This window comes from Mustela putorius, unplaced genomic scaffold (assembly GCF_011764305.1).
Source record: "Mustela putorius furo isolate JIRA1106 unplaced genomic scaffold, ASM1176430v1.1 tig00003846_pilon_pilon_pilon, whole genome shotgun sequence".
NCBI classification, from domain to species: Eukaryota; Metazoa; Chordata; class Mammalia; order Carnivora; family Mustelidae; genus Mustela; species Mustela putorius.
This window is the reverse complement of record NW_025421999.1, coordinates 11993537-12015332: the sequence shown is the minus strand read 5'-3', so window position 1 is coordinate 12015332 and position 21796 is coordinate 11993537. Positions and strand designations below refer to the sequence as shown.

General features: G+C 37.0%; 1 protein-coding gene across 1 annotated transcript in view; it reads right to left on the bottom strand.

Annotated features, from left to right (window-relative positions):
- The window catches only part of ZNF704 (zinc finger protein 704), a 235561-nt gene that overhangs the window by 176705 nt on the left and 37060 nt on the right, over positions 1-21796 (bottom strand). Inside the window, exon 2 of the mRNA XM_045063173.1 lies at positions 9672-9913. Coding sequence (XP_044919108.1) covers positions 9672-9913 — 242 coding nt within the window. The remainder of the gene's footprint in view (positions 1-9671; positions 9914-21796) is intronic.

The window sequence follows — 21796 nt, the reverse complement described above, 5'->3', positions numbered from 1 at the left end:
GTAGGCAGAGAGGCAGAGAGAGTGGGGGAAGCAGGTTCCCTGCTGAGCAGAGAGCCTGATGCGGGGCTCGATTCCAGGACCCTGAGATCATGACCTGAGCCGAAGGCAGAGGCTTAACCCACTGAGCCACCCAGGTGCCCCGACCATAAGAGAATCTTAATCATAGGAAACAAACTGAGGGTTGACAGAGGGGTGAGGGTGGGGTGGAGGGATGCAGTAGCTGAGTGATGGACATTAAGGAGGGCATATGATGTGATTAGAGCTGGGTATTATAGAAGACTGATGAATCACAGGCCTGTACCTCTGAAAGCAACAATACATTATATGTTAATTAATTTAATTTAAATAAAAAGTTTAAAAAACATTTCATAATAATAAAGAGGTCAATTCATCAAAAAAAAAAGAATACATACCAATTCTAAAATTCATAAAACAAATTCTGATAAACTGAAAATGTAAGAAGTAGACAAAATCACTAAAGGGGTAGAAAAAAAAATCAGTAATACACAGAACAGCAGTCACAAGGAGAAAAAAAATCAGTAACTATGCAGAATTCTTGAATAACATTATGAAAGAGGAAAAATAGTAAAGCATGGCTTAAAAAAGAAAAAGTTAAGATGGTAAAAAATTTTAAACATGTCAGTTTAATTATAATGAAGGCAATGACTTAAATATCTTATTTCAAGAATATACTATGTTTTTGTTTTCTGGATTATTTTCTCAATTGTTAACAGTAAGAAGATAAATATATTATGCTTCTTACTTTTTACAATAAGAGCTAATTCTATTCATCTAATTTTAAGAAGAAACAGCCAAACAAAATTTGGGAAGTACACATAAAGAAGTGCTTAGAAGGAATTATTACTGGGATGCCTGGGTGGCTCAGTTGGTTAAGCATCTGCCTTCGGCTCAGGTCATGATCCCAGGGTTCTGGGATCGAGTCCCACACTGGGCTCTTTGCTCAGCAGTGAGTCTGCTTCTCCCTCTGCATATCCATGCCCCTGCTTGTGCTCTCTCTCTCTGACAAATAAATTTAAATGAAAATCTTTAAAATAAAAAAAGGAGTTATTATTGATAAAATTGGAAAGGATTAAATGTTAATAATAGAAAAGAAGAAAGATCTACAATTAATGATGAAAATTCCACTTAAGAAGCTAACTAAATAGGGAACTTAAAGTCAAAATAAGCAGAAAAAAGAAAATAACAAAGATGAAAAAAGAAATCAATGAAATAGAAAATGGGCAAACAATAGAGAAAATCTATATATACAAAGGTTGCTCTTTGAGAAGAGCCACAAAACTGATCAGCTGCTAGTAAGATTGGTTAAAAAAAGGAAGACAATATACTAACCAATATCAGAAATCAGAACGGGACATTACTATAATATCTACAGATACTAGAAAAAAATAAGGTAATATAATGAAGAACTATACATTAATAAATGACATCTAAATTAATGTAATGGGTAAATTTACTGAAAGATACAGATTACAAAACTGACTCAAAATGAAACATAAAATCTAAATAACATGTTATCAATTTTAAAAATTGAATTGTAATTAAAAACAGTTCCATACGTCTGACAGCCATTTGTATGTCTTCATTGGAGAAGTGTCTGTTCATATCTTCTGCCCATTTTTTTATATGATTCACTAGACATCAGGGAGATTCAAATTAAAACCACATTGAGATACCACCTTACACCACTTAGAATGGCCAAAATTAGCAAGACAGGAAACAACATGTGTTGGAGAGAAGGGGAACCCTCTTACACTGTTGGTGGGAATGCAAGTTGGTGCAGCCACTTTGGAGAACAGTGTGGAGATTCCTCAAGAAATTAAAAATAGAGCTTCTCTATGACCCTGCAATTGCACTACTGGGTATTTACCCCAAAGATACAGATGTCATGAAAAGAAGGGCCATCTGTACCCCAATGTTCATAGCAGCAATGGCCACGGTCGCCAAACTGTGGAAAGAACCAAGATGCCCTTCAACGGACAAATGGATAAGGAAGATGTGGTCCATATACACTATGGAGTATTATGCCTCCATCAGAAAGGACGAATACCCAACCTTTGTAGCAACATGGACAGGACTGGAAAAGATTAAGCTGAGTGAAATAAGTCAAGCAGAGAGAGTCAATTATCATATGGTTTTGCTTATTTGTGGAGCATAAGAAATAACATGGAGGACAAGGGGAGATGGAGAGGAGAAGGGAGTTGGGGGAAATTGGAGGGTGAGATGAACCATAAGAGACTATGGACTCTGAAAAACAACCTGAGGTTTTTGAAGGGGCAGGGGGTGGGAGGTTGGGGGAACCAGGTGGTGGGTATTAGGGAGGGCACGGATTGCATGGAGCACTGGGTGTGATGCAAAAACAATGAATACTGTTATGCTGAAAGGAAATAAAAAATTAAAAAAAAAAAAAAACACTTCCATAAAGAAAACTCAAGGTCAAGACATTTTCAGTGGTGGACCTACTCTTTAAGGCAAAGTAATAGCAGACCTAAAACAAACAGAGAAGAAAGGACAAGGAAACACTTCCTAATCCATTTTATGAGACTATCATTAAACTTCTATTAAAATCAGACAAAGAGATCCAGGTAAATGAAATGACTGGTCAATGGATGGAAATGAATAAAGCTTAACAGAATTTTAGCAAAAATGGATCCTTCAGTGTGTAAGGGAGTGTTGCAAAGTTCACTTTATGGTCAAAGATTGATCGATGTAATTCAACATATAATAATTTTTTAAAGTATGCTCATGTAAATAGATGCAAAAATTTCTGTTAGTATAACATCTATTGAAGAGAAAATCTCTCAGCAAATTGGAGAGTACTTTCTTACTTTCATAAAAAAATTAAGCATACTGAAAATACTACATGTTGGTGAATACATAAAGCCACTGAAGCTCTTGTACATTACTGGTGGGAACGTATAATGGTACAACTACTTTGAAAATGTATGGCAGTTTTTAAAAAAAATTTAATATACAATGGCCATATGAACTATTAATTCAAGTCTTGGGTATTTAAAAATGAAAACATATTCCACACAAAAGCATACCTGGATATTCATAGCAGATTTATTCCTGATAACCCTAAACTGGACACAACCCAAATATCCATCAGAAGAGAAGGGATAATAAGATTATCATATCCTCATACAATGGAATACTCTTTGGCAATACAAAGTAACACACTACTGACAAATGCAAAAGAAAAATATAGTAAATCTTTAAAAAAATCATGCCGAGTGAATGAAGATTCTCGAAAATGCATCGTGTTTGATTCCATTTATATGAATTCTAGAAAAACTAGAAAACTAGAAAAAAAAAAAACTAGTCCATAGAATATTGGCTGCCAAGTGCTGAGGGTCAGAGGACAGGCTGACTGGGAAGGGGCACAGTAAAAAATTTTTTGGGGGAAGAACATTTTCTTTATCTTGATTATGGCATTAATTACACAGGTACATAGTTTTGTTACAACTCATTAAAGTGCACATTTAAAGTGGGTACATTTTCCTACGTGAATTATACCTCAATAAACTTGACTTAAAGACAATGGAATAAATATCCACACGTTGAATAGTCATAGGAAAAGCAAAATTCTACCTGTTTATTAGATGAGGTAAGTTCTGTAAGTTACTGTTTGAATGAAAATGCTATTGTGAAAAGACTGAATAAGGGTTTCCTTTATAAGAAGAAATAATAGAATATGCAGTGGTAGTGTCCCTCTCTGAGAGGCAAAGATAACTAATAATGTTATTAAGTGTAAGTCTTAATTAATGAACATGAATGATTATTCTACTCAAAGTAAATTTATAAGGCAAGACATAGAGGTATTCATCAGCACTAGCAACCTATATTAATTTTCCTAGAGCGCCCTCCACAAATCACCACAAACTGTGTGTCTCAAAACAACAGAATTTTATTGTCTCACAATTTTGGAGGCTAAAGATGAAATCAAGATGTCAGGGAGCCATATTTTTTTAGTCCTTTTGTGCTGCTATACCAAAACACCATAGACCAGGTAGCTTACAAACAACAGAAATTTATTTCTCATTGTTCTGGAGCTTGGGAGTCTGAGATCAGGATGCTACATGATTGACAGAGGGTTGTCTTCTGGGCTGCATACTTCTTGTATCCTCACTTGGTAGAGTGGGCAAGGGAGCTCTCTGAACCTCCTTTATAAGGGCATTAATCCCACCGGGCCATGTTCCACCCTGATGATGATCTAATCAACAGGCAAATGACTTACCTTCTAATACTATCACTTTGGGGATTAGGTGTCAACAAACAAACTTGGGAGGGCACACATTCAGACCACAGCACCTTCTCTGAAGGCTCTGGGGAGAGAATCTATTTCATGCCTTTTTCCTAGCTTTTGGTATTGCTGCCAACAGACAAATTAATCCAATCTTTGCCTCCACTGGCTTTCTCCCTGCACTTTTTGTCTCCTCCCCTCTCTTCTTCAATGGATACCAGCCATACTGGTTTACAGCCCACCCTAAAGACATTCATCATAATTTGGTTATATCTGCAAGGGCCTAATTTCCAAATAAAATCTCATTCACAGGTACTGGGGGATCAGGGCTTTGTCCTATCTTTTGGGAGATGTGATTCGATCTATACATACTCCAGATAACTGGCACACACAGACCAAAAACCTTTATTCCTATTACCATCATTTCTACTTTCTCACAATTCACAACTCTTTTGCAATTTCTCAGTTCTGACTTGAGTGTCCAGTACTTGTTTCTCCTTGTTTCTCTTTTGGTAAATGTCTACATTGTTTACTGTAAAGTCAAAAGTTTTTATAAAACTGTTTACTTTAAAAGCAGATTTCCATTAATATATGCCAAGAAATAATACATATAATCCTTAAAATACATAGAAACACTAGAGCAGTCTTCGTGAACTGTACATGGGAGTCGGCCCAGTGACATCCCCAGCAACTTCCCACAACAGGCAGAATTAACATGGGTGGAACTTTCTGCTCCAACACGGACTCTCCTGGGTCCTTCATGTTCTCTTTTCTGAGACTCACAGACTTTACCACCATGCCTAGTTACCCTCTGGGTCAGTTCAAAGACCCAAACACTTTTTGCACTATGAAAGAATTCGGTGTTACCAACTACATTCAAGCAACCCAATTCACCAGAAGTCTCATGTGCCAACAGCTTGGCACGCATTCCAAGAACAGAAAAATTCCTTCCAACTACTTGTATGCTTCACATCCCTGGCTAATCTGTAAATTCCCTATTCTGGATTTCAACTCTTTCTTTCTTTCTCCCCAGCTTTCCATCACTAATCGGGGCATGATTCATTTATTATCTGTGCCCGGGTTCATCATCTTATTCAAATGAGGCTAAAATCACTGTCTTGACTAATGAATCACTGAGCTCTACCCACAAGAAACCTCTGATTGGCATTTGTCTTACTGATCTTTGGCCTCTTCCTCATTTCTTGAGCCAAACTACAGTATTGGAATTCCTTTCTGGATGGACTCTTCAAGAGCTCCCACCCCTGTCTCTTTATACTCTTAAACTTCATTTTTCTCAACTCTCCATAGAAATCAAGACTGCTAGTATTTTTCCCTAGAAACTAAAAAATACTTAAGATGACATATTTATAATTAGTAACTCCTCATTCTCCATTCACAATCTCTTCTGGAGGGGGTTGTTTTCTTTTATAACCATGCATTACTAAGTGAGTAAGTTGCGACAACTTGAGAGAGAGAGGCATCATTTACAGAGTCTTGCCCCCACTGTTAGCATTGACAACCCCCAACCCCAAACTAGTGCTCCCCAATAATTTGTTGCAAACAATCTTTCTTCTGTTAATGATAGATAGATATTTAGTTCCAAAGAAACACTGCTCATTCATGTGTTCCCTCACACACTCTTGCTCTCTCTGCTTAGTTTTCTCCACTGAAGAACTTGGAATACTCTGAGTACCCCAACTCTATAATGCACTCACTCCACCTCTATAACCCTTCCCCAAAGAAAAGACGGTCTCTTCCTAAAATTGATAAAGCAATATTCCACAGGTAAGTGGACTCCAATGCATTTACATAATGCAGGACTCATGACGGCCTTGCAAGGCAGTCTAGGACACTTCCCCCAACCTTCCCTGGCTCTCTCCCTCACTGGGCTCAGGACTGCACAGTCTCCCTTACCTCCACCTCCTTCCCTGTCCCTTGCCTCACCCCACCCCTTTTTACCCACAGGTATCTGTCCCAATAAAATGCTTGCATTTAATCCTGCCTTGGCATTTGCTTCTCAGAAGACCCAGCTTAACACATCAGGATTAAGAGCTTATTTAAATTTATGAGCAATTTTTAAATGGGTCCTCAGAAAATGGGTAAACAAAAAGGCATTTGGTAAAGTAGGTCTCAGATATAGGGCTCCTCCTTCTCTATTCCATTCATTCCTACCTTGAAAAAGAGACTAAACCCCCCCAAAAAGACTTTTCAATAGTTGTATCAAATTAATAGCTTTCCTAATATTAAGAGATTCTTCTTTATATACAAATTCACCCAGTTGTAATAAAAAGAAAGGAAGTTAGAAACTGTTATTTGAAATTAGCTACTTAGGTGTCTGTTTCTATGATTCACCTGTAAACTCTAGAGGGTTGGCATCCCATTTCATTCTTTATTTACTGAGTACCGGTTTCCTAGCAGGTACTCAATAAATAATCTACTGCATGGAAGCAGGAAATGCTCAATCACAGTGAAGTATAAAGTTGGGGAGGGAAGTTCCTAAACCTTTCTAGGGATATGAAGAAACATAAAATATATCCATTATCTTCATTATATAAACCATAGAAAATAAACTTCAAGTTATATTTTATAAAATATAGAAAGCAAACATCAATAAAAATCTTCTCAGCTATAGTGGGAATAATCAAAAGATAAAGTGAGAAAGAATTTATTTTAAACGATTGAGAAACTCTCTTAACAGTGATACTCTATTGGTTAAAAACAGTTATCTTGCCTTTCTGAGAGCTCTCCAATACAGGGCACCTGAATGGCTCAGTTAGTTAAGCGGCTGCGTTCGGCTCAGATCCCAGAGTCCTGGGATCAAATCAAGTCCCGCAGTGGGCTCCCAGCATCACGGAGAGGCTGCTTCTCCCTCTGACCTTCTTCCCTCTCATGGTCTCTCTCACTGTCTCTCTCTCAAATAAATAAATAAAATCTTAAAACAACAACAACAACAAAGAACTGTCCAATACTTAACATCTGGATTTAAGAGAATAAGTTGCAATACTCATGTGGCTAGAGCCATAGCCTATATATATGTATATATATATTATGCATATGTGTACTACGTATTATACAAGATACAGATTTCCTTTTATCAATAAACTTCACCATACTGTAGACGTAGTCAAACTTCATTATTTATACACTGCCAACAGACAGAATTGTATTTCTCCTTTATAAACAAAAAGAAAAGTCTTGTATCTTCTTACCATGTCAAGTAAAAGAGTTTCTTTAAAACAAGATATTGATCCACTTAGATGATAGTGGAAAGTTGACATTTACAAAATAATTCCATGACAGCAAATGGAAATAGAACCAAAAGGATTGAGAGTTAGATAATTAGACTCCATAATTTCTAATTCCTTCATTGTCATTAAGAAGAAGAGCAATTTATTTCACCAACTGTTGGCATATTTATGATGATTAAATTCTTACTATAGCAATGAAAACAAGTGTATCAGTTGAAACCTCAAACAATGAAGCTTTAACTAGTATTTCCCATAATAGATGAATAGGTCTAAATTATACCCTGTCATTGGGGAATTTTTGCTGTACATTAATGGATTTAAAATCTAATTAACTCACATATACTGTTTAAGAACACTACAATAACATTGACTCAACTCATAACTTTTAGGTATACTTAGTAAACTAGAGAAAGTGGAAAAAATATTCCACATACCAGAGGCAGAAAAAGCAGAAGACATTTTTCTTTCTTTCCTTTTCATTATTCTCCCCAGAACCTACTGCAAGTGGGGTAGAATTAGAGAAGAAAGATATATCTTAAACAATCTACAGTAATTTAAAATGATTAATTCCAGGTCTCTTAACATAAGAGGCTCTAGTGGAAATTTTAGGTAGAGTAAATCCTGTTGAACTGCAATTTATCACTAAAATATCTGACATGGGGAAGTCTAATTTTTGCACCACAAGCTTTGGAAGGAAATAAAACCATAGCTCTTCAGATTTCAAATTAACATGTCACTTTTCCTATGAGTCAACCAAATAACAGATATGAATTGAAGTACCTACCAGTTTTTTAGGGCATGATAAAAACATTTCAGGATGAGTGTCCAGTTAAAGGAACTAATTCTAAAGAATTTAACATGTGCTTTATATGAAAAAATATATAGAAAAGCAAATAATTCTATGTAGTTAAACAGAAGTCGTGAATATATGAAAATTTGCAGCTGAAAGTTAAGGAAAACAAGGAGACCTACAATTTTAGAAAGTATGACAGATTTGGTAACAGAATAGAAAAATATGTAATTTTCTCAAAGAGATATTTTTGATTAAATATAGAAGGCAATGACATTCTAATTATAAAAAGTGGATAGGTAGGAAAAAAAAATTTATTCCTTTCCCAAGGATAGTATTTTCCTAGTTAGCTGCCTGAAACCATTCAAATAAATAGAGGATATCTCAAAAAATTGCTTATAAAATTTCATTATAAATGGCTTTGGGTAACAAAATATAGTATACATATTAAAAATAAGCAATCTTTCATGCTATAGCATTTTCTTTCTTTTCCTCATCCAACAAATATTGATGGGGCCTCTAGCACATAATTAAGCATTATTCTAGTGCTAAGGATACAGCACAAACAAGATGGACTAAAATCCTGGCTACATGGAACTTAATTTCTAGGTGAAATAAATGACAAGCAAGAAAGTAAAGTAAGTAAAAGTCTAGTATATTCCATTTTGCTATTCCATTGTCATTCTGCCACAATACTGTCCTTTGATTTAATGCTACTGGATATAGTTTAAGTAAAATTATAATGTGATAAAAGTCTTCCAATATTTCCATAAACCCTCTTGGTCCAGCTCTGAGGTAGATCAGTCTTAAAAGGATTACCATGATATAAACCAGGGATCACCAAACTTTTTCTGTAATGAGTCACATACAAATATTTTAGGTTTTGCAGATCTCCTATGATCTATGTCACATGTTCTTCATTTTTTTTTAACCCGTTAAAAATGTAAAACCATTCTTACCTCATAAGTTATACAAAATGTGCCAGAGGCTGAATCTGGCCTGCAGCCACAGCTCTCCAACCTCTGTCCAAAATCTGAGTATGTGAGTATCTCTGCTTTAAGTGGCTATGCTCAGTACTACATTTTATGTTTATCCTTTAACATTTATTCTTTTCCTCTTTATTATTCATTTTCCAAAATTTAATAAAGCGTTCTTTTCTGAAGCTACAATACTTCCAACCAGAGCAGCCTCAAAGTTCCAAAGAGCAAGGATACCTGTTCTATTTCACCCAAGCAACAGAGAAACATTCTTGGGAAAAAAAAAAAAAATCCTAAGTCTATATGCTATAGAGAGAGATAGCGGTGGAGATCGTAGACGCTCCCCATTGACTTCCTGGGGCAGACACATAGAAAGTCTATTGTTCCCTTACCTTGCTGGAGGAACATCAATATTGGAAGAAACAACTTTTCGTTTTTGCTCAAGGAGACAGATGGAGCGAGTATTTTCTTTTTCATGGTCAAGGGCTCGGTTGGCTTTTTTGGTGTCTGCTGTTTTCACATCTTCCTCCATGGCCAAGGGAAACAAGTGTTGATGAGACATTTTTTTACTAGAGTCACGTTTTAAGTCCTCTGGTTGAAATGTGAAGGTCATTTCCCGTTTAATGCTCCCCACCTGTGAAATGAAACATAAGAATTCTTACTCGCCCAGAACATCAGCTTTGCATAACTATGTGCAGATGACCCTAGAAAAGACCACAGATCGGAGACTTCCTTGTTCATGTTGAAGATTTTATAGTTTAAATAAGAAAAATGTAACAGGGAGATAAAATAACTGACATTACGAAGTAACAGACATTTGATGCATCATCTGTCATAAAGCAAAAAAGCAGCATCATAAACATAAAAGGAACTTTCAGGCATACAAAAACTTTGAAGACTTGAAAGCATAATGCTTCTAAAACAAATCTTAAACTTTTATACATCACTGGTTTCTCTTTGACAACTGAGAAAGTCAATTAAGTATATAAATTCTTAAATATTTCACACTAATTATATTGAATAGAAGAGTGTTATAAACATAAAATGAGCCTTATCTTTGACTATAAATACTGATCTTAACCATATTCTTTAGTTCATGAAGAACTGTTTTTTATCTTTTATCTATAGCAGCTAAGATCTTAATGAAATCTCTTATTAGTATGATGATAAAAAAAGTCATTAATTTTTCTTATCATTTTTGACTAAATGCAACATGGCTTAAGGTTTGAGGCAAATATAAAGTTAAGCCTCAGGGCCTTAACTCTTGTTATTTCAGAGTCTGTGATGACGAAAAACAGACTGAAGTCAAAGAAAAATTTTTGTAAAGGTGGTTGGTATTGTAAGTGAGGTTTGGAATGAACTTGTTAAATTCATGAGTGTACAAAGAGGAGCCAAAGGGAGCACCTGAGGAGCTCAGTCAGGTAAGCATCTGCCTTTGGATCAGGTCATGATCCCAGAGTCCTGGGATGGAGCCAAGTTTCTGGCTCCCTCCCAGTAGGGATCCTGCTTCTCCCCCTCCCACTGCCTCTGCCCCTACCATGCTCATGCTTTCTCTCCTATCTCTCTCTTTCAAATAAACAAATAAAATCTTAAGAAAATGAAAGTGAAAAAAGAAAAAAAAGAAAAGAAAGAAAGAGAAAGAAAAGTGATCCACTGCTCAGTACATTATGTTTCAAAATATGCACACCTATCAGACATATCACAAGCCCATTCAGCAGTTCAGCCCTTTCATGGACTTAGTCTATAAAATCAAGAAATCTTCACTTACCCACTAAACAGAGGATATACTTGTTTTTTCTTTTTAATTTTAGGTAGGAGGGCACAAAAAATCTGATCAAATAGATTTAGAATTACAGAAGCTAAACCCACAAACATAAGACATTTTCAGAAAAAAATGAGAATATATGTGTTCAATAATAGCAGACTGGCCATGTATGATATTAAGGACCAGAAATTTTCAGACTAAAGGGCGCATGTTAAGAGTCGCAGGACCCGCTTATATATGAGGATTTCCAGAACCCAGGGATAACCTTGTGCCTCAGAACCCACTTGGCTGGAATGTATCTTTCATATGAACACAGAGCTCTAAACGGAGCTGTCTTCTCTCCTTGACCTGTACTTGTCAGGGCAAAATGATCTTCTTCCCATGGGGTTCCTGTCAGACCTAAGCCCAGGAAAATGATCAGTCACTTTTGGTCTTCTTGCAACTCATGGGAAAGTTACCAGTATTTCTTAAAATGAGTGGTTTAAAGAGCTCTTGTAATGGCATCAATGCACAACAGAAAAATTAAAAAAAAAAAAATTCAAACTTCCAAAAATGCAATGAATATTCAATAAAAGTGTAGCTTGACAAAATTGACAAATGTAATTACTTTATTTCAAATACCCAGCACAAGTCACTTTCTGTGTAAATTGTTCTGCCTGGAGGTAGGAGAGGGAGGTACACCTCATTCCAAGCCTACATTACAACTGGGATACCCTAAACACCAGGCATAGAAGATGAAAACAAAGGCCTGGTTTGGACGATCATAAATAGTCTCCCTCTAAGTGCCAAGTATTGCCTTAATTAAATATTTAAGTAGCCATTAGTATTAAGTTGTAGCAATAATTGACATCTATACCTCTCTTGGGGCCAACTGTACTGATTAAGCGAATTCAATCCAAAGATAGGGTTAGTGGAGAATATTACAGGAAGCTCAGCTCTTAGTTTCAAAGTTTTAGAGAAAAAAAAATCTAGCATTTTAAAGCAAATTAATACAAAGTAGAATAAATTTCCTACAGAGATTATAATTCTATGTCATGATCTTAGCCAAGACTTCATAAAAATTATAGTAATATTCAACAAGGTAAGCTATAAATCTTCCATAATACAGCCTAAACAAAAAATTAATCTCTCAATAGTAATCAGGAAATCTTAACATGTAATAGATTTCAAAGGCTATTTAGCCCAAACCCCTTATATTAAAAGTGAAATTAAAAGCATTAGGAAAGGACCAAAGAGGACAGAAAAATATAGCAATGAGTAAGAGATTTTAGATACCTGGACTCATGGATTTCACTGTATGTAAATCTGGTGGAAGGAGTGGGTGACAGGTGTAGATCTTCGTTATATTACTCAGCTTTAAGGTTTACATATAGAGATTCCATGTTCTTATTAACACTCTTTTATCTGTATCAGGTATTAACATTTAAAAGCTTTTTTCAAAGAAGAGTTCACAGGAAACTAGAGAGTAGGGAGAGTACATGAAGTCAAATCTTGAGAAACCGGACTCTGAAATGGCTCAGAGAGATAGAACGGTGGCTGGAGAGGATGCCAGACAAGGGAAAATGTTCCAAAATGAAAGGTAATAGAGCATGTTTAGATGCTGAGTCAGAATGGAAAGAAAGGGGTGAGTAAGGTTAGTAGGAGCAGAAAGGGATAGGACTAATAATGAGTTTTTACACCTCTAGCAGATTAGCAAAACAGAGCAAAAGGAACAACATATGAACCCTAATTAAATTTGCACTCCTATTAGATTAGCAGAACAAAGCAGTTAAAGGAGATATAGTTCCATTTATATGAGATTTCCAGAAAAAGCAAAGCTACAAAGACAGAAAACAGATCAGTGATTGTCTGGGACTGGGGGTAGGAGAAAGAACCACCAGTAAATGCATTCCAGAAAACTTTCTATGGTGGTGGAAATGTTCTAGAACTAGACTGTTATATTTGTATAATGCTATAAATTTGTTTAAAATAATTGAATTGTATTCTTAAAATGAGATGAATATTATGGTATGTAGATTATACTTCACCAGTACTGTTAATTTAAAAAGAAAGAAAAAGTAGTAACCAGTGTGGAAAGTACATTCACAAGAACCCTGAGACCAGAAATTGGGAAACTGTGCTTATAAAGCAGCTTCCATAAATTCTATTGAGTCTTTTTTTTTTTTTTTTTAAACACAGGTGATATGGCAAGCCAAGCTGCTGCCAGCAATTGTATAGTTATATCCTGCATACTGGTAAGATGGGGCTCAATCCAGCCCCCACTCAAGTCACATCCCCTGGCTTCATCACCCATAGAAGAGAGACACTTTTCTAATTCTTCTACCTGGGGAGGAATTTTTGTACTTCATCTCTCCAAATAGGGCACTCCTATCTACTTTTTCCCCAATTTGCACACTGCCCTGGTGACAAAAGTAAATGCCTTAGGCCTATCTACATGGCCTGGGCCACGTTAGCTGCCTCCCTGGAAGCAGATATCAATTAATTATGCGACTCCTATGAGCTGGACAGTTTTGATAACAGAAATATCGAGGGTATCAGAAGAAGCACTCTGTGCTATAGGTCAGAAGGAGGCAAAGGGCTCAACACGGAAGACGGCCAGAAGACAAACACACACACAAAATCTAGAAGCCCCGAGTGACAAATAATGAAGAGAAACAGCAAGATCATTGATTAGTAAATTCTAGGAGAAAATACAAGGCTGAGAAAATACGAGGCTGAGAAAATATGAGGCTAAGATTTAGGAATGATTTTAGTCTAGATTAGGAAAAAAATAAACTGTATCCTTCCCAGGGAAGGATTCATCTGACTATCTCATGCTGGTGAGACTGGACATTGGAAGGTAGTAGTAGTATTTGATCTGGGTTGTCACACTTAAGATGGACAATGACAAATTGGAACCAACACAACAGAATGATCAGCAAGGCAAAGGATGTTATTGGGAGGAACTGGGAATATTCTGTCTAGAAAACTAAGGGTTTATGCCCCGCACAGCTGCTCATAGATGAGTCAAGAGCCCTTTTGAAGAAGAGGAATTTGAGTTCTCTCGTGTTCCTCTGGAAACAGGATCAATGGCTCATTTCTGCTTCTAGCTAACTCCCTTCTGACCTTACAGTTTACTCACTCTTCCTCTTTTCTTCTTCTTACTCTTTCACCACAGTGTAAATGAAATATGGTGTATCCATAAGAAATACTACTTTCTACCTAACTGTGTTTTCATGAAGTCAAGTCAACTAGGTAGATTCTCAGAAGCTACATTGTCTCACTTGAACACTTTAATTTTTACTGTTTCTGTGGAGTTTAATTACACTTTTCATTTTTAAAAGTATTATAAAATATGTTTGTTATTAAATTTTCAATAAAAGTGTGAATAAAATTAAATGGCAAAAGCCTTCTATTCTTCTCCATCCTTTAGCCCTGCCCAGTCAGGTCCTATCTCTGGAGAGCAGCTTTTAACTATTTACTGCCACACTTTAAATCACTTAAAATACATTAAATACCTATCAATGTGTATACACTGTTTGGAGCATCCAAACACGAATGTGATTATACTACATGTATTATTCTGTAGCTTATTTTCTTACTTCACCATGAATCATGGGCAACTTTCCATGTTAGTAGTACATCTACTAATTTTTTAAAACACTGAAAACTAACAGCTCATGAGATCAGATTTTTTAATTAATCTCAACTTGACAGAAACTGAGGTTCTTTTCAATTTTTCATTATTAAATATAATTCTACAATGAACATCCCTGCATATCTATGCATATAGCTTTATGCATTTGTGCAAACATTTTTTTTTTGCAGGAAAAATTCCCAGAGGTTGGAATTTCTGAATCAAACAACCAAGATGTTCTTCATAGGGGAACAAAGCCTGGAACACCCACACAATGGACATACCATGAAGTCACCAAAAGAAGATCTATTAAAAGGAAAACACTTGTCCATGGTCTATTAAGAGAAACAGGCAAGTTGCAGACTAATATGTTAATTATTAATTATCAATTAATTACTAATTGCACTTCACTTAAAAAAGAGTGGTTTGCTAAAAATTATACACCTTAAGGAACAGAAGACTGAATGTGCCAAGAGAACTTTTGACTTTTCTTTTTTTTAAAATTTTTTATAAACATATAATATATTTTTATCCCCAGGGGCAGAGGTCTGTGAATCGCCAGGTTTACACACTTCACAGCACTCACCAAAGCACATACCCTCCCCAATGTCCATAATCCCACCCCCCTTCTCCAAACCCCCCTCCTCCCAGCAACCCTCAATTTGTTTTGTGAGATTAAGAGTCACTTATGGTTTGTCTCCCTCCCAATCCCATCTTGTTTCATTTATTCTTCTCCTACCCCCTTAAGCCCTGACTTCTTTTCTTATATAATAGAAATACCTAAGGATGGGGACATACACACACACACACACACACATACACACACAATTTTAAGGTGGCGAGATTACAGAAGACTTATGTTTTTAAGGTTTTCAATTTTTAAAAAATTAAAATAAAGAGAATTTTAAAAATAAGAAACACTAAAATTATGAGGAATAATGCTCTGTGCTAAATGACATATAGGGAAACTGGGACTCTGGACTACTGCTGGAGGGAGCAAACATATTGTAGGAGGCCCACCTGGCAAAAGGTAGCAAATTTAATTGTGCATCCCTTTGTTTTACAATTCTACATCTAAGGAAAGAAAAGAGAAAAGCACACAAAGATATTTATCTCAATTTTTTTTTAACAGAACTATTTATAACATTAAACAAATGCAAATTCCCTGAACACCTATCAAAAAATTTGGTGTTAATTATGCATAAACAAAAGGTATGGTTAAAAACTGAGACATCTCTATATTTATTAAAATGGGAAGACATTTAATATATTAACAGAAAAATAAAGGAAATCCAAATGAGTATATGTAATATGATCTCAGGGAAGAGAGATATATCCATATAAGGAGAGAGGAAATTCTAAAAGGACATTCCAAAATGTTAGGAATGGTTTTCCTTGGGAGCAGATTTATAGGCCAGTTTTGCTTTTTGTTTTGTTTGCATGTAATTTGGTATTTTAAAATCTACGAAGTCATTCTATGATGAAAAAATACACATCATTTTTATATAATTGTTTCTGAAAAATCTGGCATTTATATAGCTAATACTCTTTCTTCTACTAGCTTTCAATTATTAGTATATATGCATATATTAAAGGGGGAAATGAATTACTTAAAATAATACATTCATTTGCACTATTACTTCCATTGATTATCAGCACCTCTCAATTACCACCACTGAATTCCTTCTTTCTACCCAACACAGAAACCCTTCATGTAGCACATCACAGACACATGCATTATCCAGTGTAGTTTTTTGCATGGGAACAAAGCTTCAGTGTTCAATTATATGAGAATACTAACAATTACTGAGTTAACGAACAAATAAAACTCGAAATTTTTATTCCAATGAACAGCTTTTGTTTTCCTAAAAGAAGATAAACAGCATAACTATAAATATGATATACTAGGGGAAATTGCAATATTTTAAATAAGAAGTTAACAGTATCTATTTAAATCTTGAATTTCTCTAAATGGTGTCCTTTGTAAATTGGATGCCACTTTCTAAGACAGGGACTGAAGCTCATCAGCTTTTCTCAATACAAAAACATCTGGTTCTCATCGGAGGATTCTAACAGCTCATCAGAAAAGAGGATGGCTTCTAACATCAGCCCACTTACTTGATCAATTCTTTCTTCTGTCAACGCTCAAGTGCATTCCAGGCCACCTTAATCCTAACACCCTCCCTTTGGATTTGCAGTGGTGAGATGCCAAAAAGCATGTGTCAACATTTTTGGAAACTGTCCTTGCTTACTCATCTCAACCCAATAAAATTTGAGGAGTTGGCTCTGGAGATTAACTGGATTTCCAGGAATAATCTGCAGAAAGCCAACTCTTTTGCCTTTTGGGGCTTCCTGCTTAGTAAGAAAGTAAAATCGAAATTCTGGAAAAGAGAATAAAAGTCACAGGGAACCTGGGTGGCTCAGTCATTAAGCATCTGCCTTTGGCTGGGGTCATGATCTCAGGGTCCTGGGAATGAGCTCTGCATCAGGCACCTTCCTCAGCAGGAAGCCTGTTTCTCCCTCTCCCTCTGTCCCTGCTTGTGTTTCCTCTCTCACTGTGTCTCTCTCTGTCGATGTATTTATTTATTTATTTAAATTTATTTATTTATTTATTTAAATAAGTATTTAAAAAAAAAAAAAGAGAGAGAGAGGGAGAATTAAATTCATGCCACAGTAAAACCACTCTTGGAGAGCAAGCCTTAGGAAGCAGGTGAATGGTCTACTCGGCCAAGTCAGTCTTTAAGACTCTTTCATTCACCAGGAAACCATACAGTCATATCCGAAAAAGTTTGTAAGGGAATTGTTTCCTATTTCAGATTGTGTTTCCCCATATTAGGATTTATTTTTAAAACTTGCTTTCAAAACACATGAATATACATTACATTTTTAGTGACCGATGACAAGTGGGTATCAACCACAGTGTGGAATATGCAGTCAGACCCAAAGATTTTCAAACAGGTCACAAAGAAAGCAATGGTTACATTAATAATAGGAACAACTGATTATAAATCAATTTAAAATATTACCTCTCAGGGTCATGCTCAAAGAAAGGTTAGACTCTTGAGTCAATTGTTAAAGTGTATGTCCAAATACAGTCAACAGAACTGTACTATCACTTTAGATTAAATTCTTCAAATTTCATGCTAGGTACACAGAAAAATAAGTCTCATGGCAAATCTATCCAATCCTAATGAATAGGTATAATAGAAACACTTTAGAAACAATTGTTTCCAATTGCTAGACCCTTGATTACATTATTCCCTTAGCCCTCTGAAGCCAATGAAGTGTTTGACTGCTTTATCCTCAAGTGTATTATCTCTCTGTACCAACACAGTCAATGGCAGATGAAAGTCAGACTGGTTTGATGGTATGAAGATGGGGCAAGAAATAAAACTCTTCACAACAAAGTTGAAACCCTGTATCAGGTTCTGGCCTCATGCATTCTAACCATACAAATACACTATCTCGGGCGCCTGGGTGACTTAGTCGTTAAGCGTCTGCCTTTGGCTCAGGTCATGATCCCAGGGTCCCGGGATCGAGCCCTGCATCGGGCTCCTTCCTCGGCAGGAAGCCTGCTTCTCCCTCTCCCACTGCCCTGGCTTGTATTCCCTCTTTCACTGTCTCTTTCTCTATCAAAGAAATAAACAAAGGTCTAAAAACAAAAAAATAAAACTAGTACACTATCTCAGCCATCAGTTGTTAATGCTGGATTTACTACAGCAAGTTTTAACTTTAATATCCTCACAACTTAATAGTCAACAAAGCATGACTTGGCTTGCCTAATAGATTAGTCAGCTGCACATTTAGTGAAGTTATTGCAAAAATGTTTGGTGAAAGCCTTCTTGGCTGAAGTTTCAAGACTTCTATTAAAATTATGCAAGAGAGAACACACAACTTAAGTATTTTTTTAAAAATCCTTTCTGAAAAGCCCTGAATGGAAATGCCTATTTCTATAAAATACAATATAGACCTCAGGTTCACTTAAGGATACCTGCACATCTTTTCTAACCAAAAGTAAGGAGAGAAGGGAAATCAGTATCAATATCACTCAACCTTATTGGATTTACCTTCAGTATACAGAATGTTTAACTTATCACATCAACTAGGTATTCCACTTGTTTTATATAAATCAAAGCTTAACTCAACCAATCACATCCAATCCACGGGGGAATGCTGTGGCCTTTATCTTCCAAATAGATCCAAAATCCAATCACTTCCCACCACCTTCCACAGCCAACACACCCTCACCTCTTGCCAGGATTTGTACAACGGTTTCTTCCCTGGATCCCTATTTGCATTCTTGCCCTGCCTCCCACATGCCCCCAGTTCCTTCTCAGTAACAGTAGCCTGTCTTATCTCTTAAGAAGAAGAGTCAGATCATGCCCTTCCTCATCTTAGAACTCCCCAGTGGCTCCCCATTTTGCACAAAATAAAAGCCAGAGTCCTCACAGTGGCCTCCAAGGCTTCATCTGAGCTGGTTCCCCTCTATCTTTCCTTCTCCCTATCCTGTTTCCTCCCTTACTCTCATCTCTGTCCTACCCCTGAACGTGCCAGTGCCAGACACACCCCTGCCCTTGGGACCTTTCTGCTGGTCACCCCACCTTCCAGGAAGTTTCTTCCTTCATAAACCCACACTGCTTGCTTCCTCACCCTCTCATTCTTTGTGCAAATATCTCCGACCTCTTTAAAGTGGCAGCACTTGTCTCCCCCTCCGTATCTGCCACACTCTCTTTAGCCACAGTGTTCTTTAGCACTTACCATTTCACAATGAACCATGTAATTTACTATTTATCCTGTTTATGGTCCAGGCTGCTTCACCAGTATGTTAGCTCTATGAGGATAGACATTTTTTGTTTGTTTGTTTTTAATTAACATATAATGACATTTTTTGTTTTATGTACTGATGTTTCCCAGCACTTAGAAGAGTGTCTCAAATACAGTGGACCCTCAATAAGTATTTGGGGAAAAAATAAATAAATGAATGTTCAGGTGATTATATGTGCTATATCGTGGTACCTACCGATTAAGTTGAAGGAAGATGGACGCCAAATTCCTGAGGCTGCAAAGCGTGGGATTCCTTGGTCTAAAAGACATTTCCTAAACTACCAGAAGGAAACAGTGAATTGTGCTATATTTGGGGAAGAAATAAGTGAAGTACAGAATGGTCACCATCTTAATCCTTTCCTTATCAAAGTATTCAACTTTATTCCATGGAGGACTTTATCTCTAGGAATGCAATCCTTATTTCATAATAAAATCTATAGAGAAAATAGGATTTATTTTACTTTTTAAATTAAGGGACTCTGGACCTTCCTTCTACAAATATCAGCAGGTTAATCCAGGACAAACCTATAGAGAGAAAATAAGGCATGCTTTCTGAAGCAAGGCGCAGTTAAAGTTGTATGATTTTTAAAACTTCTAGGAGTGAAGATTCCTGGTGAGTAAAGTGTTAGGGGCAGGTCATCAAGCAGCCTAGCCCCCAGGGATGCCTAGAAACACTGCCTCACACCTGCCTGTGGCTCCCAGCCAACCTAGCTCACTATGCTCTCCGAACATTTATAGTCAAGAACAACAATGACAATCAATGTCATCTTCAATTTCTTCCACATTGGGTTTCCCGTGACTATTTGAGCCCCACCTGAAGTTTTTTCTTAGAAGCTTCTGAAGGAGTAGCTATTTTACTGAGAGACAGTTGACCTACAGAAGACTGTCCATATCAATTGCTATGACTGTCACACAGAGCCTCACTGATTGCCACTGCCACTACCAGGAGAAGCTGGGGCCCCTGGGCCCAGAATAGACCTTCATTTGTCTCTGACCTTTCCTCCTTGGAGACTCTTCCCAAGGGACCCCTCTCACTGACACCTTACCCTGCCCCCATCACACTGAATAGAAGGGCTACACTAGAAATGGCAAACTTCACAGTGCCTTTCCTGCATCCCTGTTGGGAGCCCATCCTGCTTTTCCCCTCTGCCTCCATGCTCAACATCTCTGAGCTCCCTTGTCCCCACCAGGCCTAAATCCCAGCAAAAACCCACAGCAAGAAAGAAGAGATTCATGGGAACTCAGCAGTATGTTAAAGCTCATTTTTTAAATGGGTTAAATAGTTATTCGCCACTGACCTGAGAATTAAATCAGACTTCAAAATATGGTTTCTCTGACCAAACCACACATTTTTTTTAAAGATTTTTATTTTTATTTTATTCGATAGACAGAGATCACAGGTAGGCAGAGAGGCAGGCAGAGAGAAGCAGAGGAGGCAGGCTCCCCGCTGAGCAGAGAGCCCAATGCAGGGCTCCATCCCAGGAACCTGGGATCATGACCTGAGCCGAAGGCAGAGGCTTTAACCCACTGAGCCACCCAGGCACACATTTCTTAAAAGTGGTTGGAATAGAACTTTATGGAAAGTTGTTGAATGTACTTCTGACAATAAAAAGGCAAGTCAATTTGTGAGCAGAGTATTGCATATTCTCTCTGGGCACAGAGAATCTTTTCTTTCAGGAATCTGATAGGAGAGAGCTAGAAACTGATGTCGATTACTGGCAGTGGCTGGAAATGACAGCGCAGGTGGTGAGGCCAGGCCATGTGCACATGAGGAACGAGAGGAAATCAGGGAAGAGTGAAGAGGATGGATGAGCAGACTCTGGAGAGAAACAGGAACAGAAGGCAAAAGGATCCTCAGACAGACGGGATCCGAGGGCTGCCTCAACCCCCCACACTCCAGTCTTATACCCATCTACACCCCAGGGTGTGCTGCAGGCTGCCTCCTGCTAGAAGCTGCGATCTTCCCCTCACAGACATAATTCCCGCCCATCCACCTCTCCCAACATTTCCTTTCTGTAAAACTGCACTGGTTTCAACTTCTTGCAACAAAAAGCAAAAGCATTAGCCCACCTAACCCAATACCTTGAACTCATTTGCAATAGAACTATAAAGATAGCCTCTCAAACTCAACAGTGCTTGCCACAGTCTGACACAGCTTGTTTAATTTTCAGAGAGATTAAGAAGCGTGTTTTCAGTAAAAAAAAAAAAAAAAAAAAAAAAAAATGCTGGTTGCTAAGGTTTCTTGCTTAAATATACATTTCACTTAAAATACAATTTATTATTCCTTGGAGCAGTAAACAGCAGGTGAAATT